The 6,790-nt window shown below is 48.8% G+C and overlaps 1 protein-coding gene across 1 annotated transcript; it reads left to right on the forward strand.

Annotated features, from left to right (window-relative positions):
- Positions 1-1,106: 1,106 nt before the first annotated feature.
- LOC131478329 (uncharacterized) lies at positions 1,107-6,335 on the forward strand. Its single transcript, XM_058657031.1, is given in 1 exon segment — positions 1,107-6,335. A coding segment is annotated over 1 exon segment (5,229 nt).
- The last annotated feature ends 455 nt before the right edge of the window (positions 6,336-6,790 follow it).

The raw sequence follows: 6,790 nt of genomic DNA on the forward strand, positions 1-6,790 counted from the left end.
GGTGCACTTCTGGTCCAGCTCTCTGCTAATGCCCTTGGAAAGCAACAGGAGATGGAGCAAGTTCTTGTGCCTCCAACAACCACATAGTGAAAGACCCTCACCAAAAAGCATGAGCTTTAACAGCAGCAACGCCATTATGCAAGGCTTAGAACTAAGAATAACAGGATCTCTGGGAAGGAAGCGGACAAGGACAGGGCAAGCTTGCCTCATATCCGTGGCCAAACATCTGGCCCCCAAATAAGGCAGAAATATTAGGAAAGAGAGCTAACTCAGCGCCAACTCAGCTGTTATCAGAGATAGGGAACCAACTCAAGGCTAAACTAGTCATTATTAAAAATCCCCGGTACTAAAATAAAATTGTCATCATCATGACCCTGGCCTTATAGGAGTCCACCAATCAGAGTCCTGTAACTATGCTTCTTGCTTCTGTAATTGCGCTTCTGCTCCTGAACCCCATAAAAACCCCCAGACCCCAACCTAGGGCGCGCAAGTCTTCCAAGAGACTTTGTTGCCCCAGGTACCTGTGTATCTGAATAAACCTCTTGCTGTTTGCATCCGTACAAGTGGTCTCGTTGTTCCTTGGGAGGGGCCTCTCCAAAGGAGGGACACCCATATCGGGGGTCTTTCATTTGGGGGCTCGTCCGGGATCAGAGACCCCTGCCCAAGGACCACCGACCCACCTCCGGGAGGTAAGCTGGCCAGCGCTTGAAATTTGTTTATGTCCTTGTCTTTGTGTTTGTGTTGAAATCTCGCGCTTGCGTTTGTACGACCCGGCCGTGTCGCTTTGTACTTGGCGGACCCGTGGAGGAGCCGACGGGCTCGGACTCCCGACCGCAACCCTGGAAGACGTTCCGGGGACATTTGGAGTCAGGTTTCTGGCTCATTTGAATTTTGTGAACCTGACCCGAATAGGACTCTTTGGGGCTCCCCCACTGTCTGAAGGGTACACGGTTCGTTTGGGAGACGAGAGATCCGGACTCTCATCACGATCTCCATTTGAGTTTTTGCTTTCGGTTTGGCACCGAAGCCGCGCTGCGAAGTTGTTTTGTTTCAGTGCCGGCCTATTGTTTGTGGTTTTTGTGTTCAGTGTTTTGTCTGTCGAGATAATGGGACAATCTATTACCACCCCACTTAGCCTTACTTTACAGCATTGGCGAGATGTCCAGGACATGGCTAACAATCAGTCAGTAGATGTCCGCAAGAAAAAATGGATTACCCTTTGCTCCTCAGAGTGGCCAACCTTCAACGTTGGCTGGCCAAGAGATGGAACCTTTAATCCTAACATTATTTCACAGGTCAAACACAAAGTGATGGATCCTGGTCCTCATGGTCATCCAGACCAAGTGGCCTATATAATTACCTGGGAGGCCCTCATTCATGCTCCACCTCTGTGGGTCAGGCCTTTTATTACTCTTAAACCACCCTCTACCCCCATCCCCTCTGCTCCTCCTCCCCTTCCAACCCTTGGGCGCCCCTCTCAGTCTTCACTCTACCCAACTCTTGTCAAACCCACACAGATTCAAAATGCAAAGGAAAAATCACCCAAAGTTAAGGTCTTACCCCCAGGAGAAGATCTAGTAATGGACCTGCTGGCTGAGGAACCCCCACCATATCGAGATCAACAAGCGGCAGAAGCTGAACCGGAAGAGACCCCAGCCGCCGATCCTGCACCTTCCCCGATGGCAGGGCGGCTACGAGGGCGTCGGGAACAACCTCCTGACTCCACTTCCCGTGCCCTCCCCCTGCGGGCCGGTCCCAATGATCGGCTCCAGTACTGGCCGTTTTCTGCCTCTGATTTATACAATTGGAAACATAACAATCCCCCCTTTAGCAAGGATCCCTCTATGCTAACCTCTTTGATTGAGTCTATTTTAGTGACACACCAACCCACTTGGGATGATTGTCAACAGTTACTACAGACATTATTGACGACCGAGGAAAAACAACGGGTTTTCCTGGAGGCCAGGAAAAATGTTCTAGGAGACAATGGCCGCCCCACCCAATTACCCAATGAGATTGATGCAGCCTTTCCTTTGGAGCGGCCCAATTGGGATTTCACTACGGATGAAGGTAGGAACCACCTGCGTCTCTATCGCCAGTTGCTCATAGCGGGTCTCCATGGGGCGGCACGGCGCCCCACCAATTTGGCTCAGATCAAGCAGGTAGTACAGGGGTCCGAGGAAACTCCCTCGGCATTTCTTGAGCGGCTAAAAGAGGCCTACCGTATATACACCCCATATAACCCAGAAGATCCAGGGCAAGCCACCAATGTGGCCATGTCCTTCATCTGGCAATCAGCTCCAGACATTAGAAAGAAACTTGAGAGACTTGATAATCTCAGAGAAAGCTCTATTCAGGATTTACTTAAAGAGGCAGAACGTATCTTTAATAAGCGTGAAACTCAGGAAGAAAGAGATGAGAGACTTAAAAAGGAAGCAGAAGAACGTGATGAAAGGTTGAGACGTGAAGCTGAAGAGAGAGAGAATGTCAGAGATCGCAAAAGAAACAAGGAAATAAGTAGGCTATTAGCCACCATAGTGACAGGACAAACTCAGGAGAGACGAGGAGGGGATCGGAGGAGCCCCCAAGTAGATAAAGATCAATGTGCCTATTGCAAGGAAAGAGGACATTGGGCCAGAGATTGCCCTAAGAACCCAAAGAGATTTAAAAGACCAGGGCACCCAGCTTCCATACTGACTCTAGAAGATTAGAGAGGTCAGGGCCAGGAGCCCCCCCCTGAGCCCAGGATAACTCTTAACGTTGGGGGGCAACCTGTCACCTTCCTGGTGGATACCGGGGCACAGCACTCGGTGTTGACCCATGCGCCGGGACCTTTGAGCGACAGATCGGCTTGGGTCCAAGGAGCGACCGGAGGAAAAAGATACCATTGGACGACTGACCGAAGAGTGCAGCTGGCGACTGGTAAAGTGACTCATTCTTTTCTACATGTTCCTGATTGCCCCTATCCATTATTGGGACGGGATTTGCTTACCAAATTAAGGGCGCATATACATTTTGAGAGTAATAGGATTCGAATAACTGATCCAAAGGGAGCGCCTCTCCAGGTCCTCACCCTCCAATTAGAAGACGAATACAGGTTATATGAGATTCTGGGGCCAAATAATACAGAGATAAAAAATTTAAACTTAGATTCTTGGATAAAGAGATTTCCTATGGTTTGGGCGGAAATCGGAGGGATAGGCCTTGCACTCCGGCAGCCGCCTCTGATCATTGAACTGAAAGCCACTGCGACTCCGGTCTCTATAAAGCAGTACCCAATGTCCCAAGAGGCTTATCAGGGTATCAGACCACATATCAAGAGACTTCTGGATCAAGGCATTTTGGTTCCTTGCCGATCACCTTGGAATACCCCGCTTCTTCCAGTAAAGAAGCCGGGAACAGAGGACTATAGACCTGTACAAGATTTAAGGGAAGTTAATAAAAGAGTGGAAGATATTCATCCCACTGTGCCTAATCCCTATAACTTACTTAGCACACTTCCGCCTACACATATTTGGTATACAGTTTTAGATTTGAAGGATGCCTTCTTTTGTCTCAGACTTAGTCCCCAAAGCCAATCTTTGTTTGCTTTTGAATGGAAGGACCCGGATTTGGGACTCTCAGGTCAACTGACCTGGACCAGGCTGCCTCAAGGCTTCAAAAATAGTCCCACATTATTTGATGAGGCTCTCCATCGGGACCTCGCAGATTTCAGAGTCCAGAATCCAACTCTAATACTTCTACAGTATGTGGATGACCTCCTGTTGGCAGCAACCACCGAAACAGATTGTCGACAGGGCACTGAGTCCCTGTTACAAACTTTGGGACAATTAGGCTACAAAGCCTCTGCAAAGAAAGCACAGCTCTGCCAAACCCAGGTCACATATCTAGGATATCAGTTAAAAGATGGACAGAGGTGGTTGACTGCCGCCCGCAAGCAGGCGGTGACCAACATACCCGCCCCAAGGAATTCTCGTCAACTACGAGAGTTCCTGGGGACCGCGGGTTTCTGCCGCCTATGGATTCCTGGGTTTGCTGAAATGGCAGCCCCTCTTTACCCCCTTACAAAGCAGGGAGCAACGTTTAACTGGGGGTCTGAGCAGCAACAGGCTTTTGATGATATCAAGCAGGCTCTTCTGACTTCTCCTGCTTTGGGCCTTCCCGATGTCACGAAGCCCTTTGAATTGTTTGTGGATGAAAAGCAGGGCTACGCAAAGGGAGTCCTGACCCGAAGATTGGGGCCCTGGAGGCGACCTGTAGCCTACCTCTCTAAGAAACTGGATACTGTTGCCTCTGGCTGGCCACCTTGTTTGCGGATGGTGGCAGCTATAGCCGTTTTAACTAAGGATGCTGGCAAATTAACTTTGGGACAATCATTGACTATCTTGGCGCCTCATGCAGTTGAAGCCCTAATCAAACAACCACCAGACCGCTGGCTCTCCAATGCCCGTATGACCCATTATCAAGCTATGCTCCTTGACACGGACCGGATACACTTTGGACCCGTTGCTGCCTTAAACCCAGCAACTCTGCTTCCCCAACCGGAAGATATAGAGCAGCATGACTGCCTACAGATCCTCGCAGAAGTACACGGGACACGACCAGACCTAACGGATCAGCCCCTCCAAGACGCGGACTTCACCTGGTATACGGACGGGAGCAGCTTCATAGATAATGGAGAACGGAAAGCCGGAGCAGCAGTAACCACAGAGACCGAGGTAATCTGGGCTAAGGCCCTTCCATCCGGGACCTCAGCCCAGAAGGCTGAACTCATCGCCTTAACCCAGGCGCTCCAAATGGCAAAAGGTAAGAGGCTTAACGTTTATACTAATAGCCGTTATGCTTTCGCCACGGCACATGTTCATGGAGAAATATACCGAAGGCGAGGGTTACTGACTTCAGAGGGCAAAGACATTAAAAATAAGTCTGAGATCTTGGCTTTACTTAAGGCCCTGTTTTTGCCTCGAAAATTGAATATCATCCATTGCTTAGGACACCAAAAAGGACAGAGCCCAGAAGCTCGGGGCAATCGACTGGCAGACACTGCTGCCCGGGAAGTGGCTCTAGAGAACAAAGCTCCGCCCCGAGCTCTTTCTCTAACCACCCAGGAAGTGCGGTCCACCCTGGATACCTCTTTTGAGTATGGCTTTGGAGATATAAGAATCTTACAAGAATTAGGGGCACAACATGATGCTGAAAAAGGACATTGGGTATTTCATGGTAAACCTGTAATGCCCCAAAAGCAAACTCGTGAATTAATTACCTGCTTACATAAATTAACCCATCTCAGCAGTAGAAAAATGAAAATCCTTCTGGATAGAGAAGAGAGTCCTTATTTCCTACTAGGGAAAAATAAAATCTTACAAACTGTAGTGGATGAATGTACGGCGTGTGCACAAGTTAATGCGGGGAAAACCAAAGTAGGACAAGGAACTCGAGTGCGAGGACACCGCCCTGGGACTCACTGGGAAATTGATTTCACCGAGGTAAAGCCTGGACAATATGGTTATAAATATCTTCTAGTATTTGTGGATAACTTCTCAGGATGGGTAGAGGCTTTCCCCACTAAGCACGAGACTGCAAACGTTGTGACCAAGAAACTGTTAGAAGAAATCTTCCCAAGGTATGGTATGCCTCAGGTATTAGGAACAGATAATGGGCCTGCTTTTGTTTCTCAGATAAGTCAATCAGTGTCCAAGTTACTGGGGATTGATTGGAAATTACATTGTGCTTACCGACCCCAGAGTTCAGGACAGGTAGAACGAATGAATAGAACCATCAAGGAGACTTTGACCAAATTCACGCTTGCAACTGGCTCTAGAGACTGGGTGCTCCTCCTTCCGGTAGCCCTTTACCGAATTAGAAATACTCCAGGACTACATGGTCTCACTCCTTTTGAAATCTTGTACGGCGCACCTCCGTCCCCCGTTAGTCTTTCTAGTTCAAATTTAATCCCTTATTTTGCCAATAATCCTTCTTTAAAAGCTCATTTGCAGGCCTTACAACTTGTACAGCGGAAAATCTGGAAACCACTTGCAGCTGCCTACAAGGACCAGACGGATCAACCAGTGGTACCCCACCCTTTCCAGATAGGAGACTCTGTGTGGGTCCGCAGACACCAGACTAAGAACCTGGAACCTCGGTGGAAGGGTCCTTACACCGTCCTTTTGACCACACCAACAGCACTCAAAGTAGACGGCATCTCATCTTGGATCCACGCCTCCCACGTCAAGGCTGCCCACTCTTCAGAAGAAAAAAGCAACGCCACGACAACATGGAAAGTCCAACGCACTCAAAATCCTCTAAAGATAAGATTAACCCGTGGGGCTCCCTGATTATTATAGGAGTGATGTTAAATTCTAGCTTAGTTCACAGCAGTCCCCATATCTCCCGATCAATGGCTTGGGAAGTTCTCTCTCAAACTGGAGATGTTGTGTGGTCAACCTCCCAAATAGCCCCCCCTGGGACCTGGTGGCCTGATTTAACCCCTGATGTGTGTGATTTAGTTGCCGGTCTTAATAATTGGGACATCCCCTCAATAGATCCTGCAAAAGAAAGACCTAAATGTGTCCCTAAGTCCAAGTATGGCTTATGTCCATGCCATCGGGCACCTTATAAGATACCAGGATGCTCCCATCCCCGCTTTCGAGTAGAGCTGCAAAAACTTCCATTTTATGTATGTCCAGGAACTGGAAGAGATAAAACGCAGATACACACTTGTGGGGGGCTAGATGCCTATTTTTGTGCTGCATGGGGTTGTGAGACATCTGGGACAGTCTATTGGAAACCC

This window comes from Ochotona princeps, chromosome 30 (assembly GCF_030435755.1).
Source record: "Ochotona princeps isolate mOchPri1 chromosome 30, mOchPri1.hap1, whole genome shotgun sequence".
NCBI lineage: Eukaryota > Metazoa > Chordata > Mammalia > Lagomorpha > Ochotonidae > Ochotona > Ochotona princeps.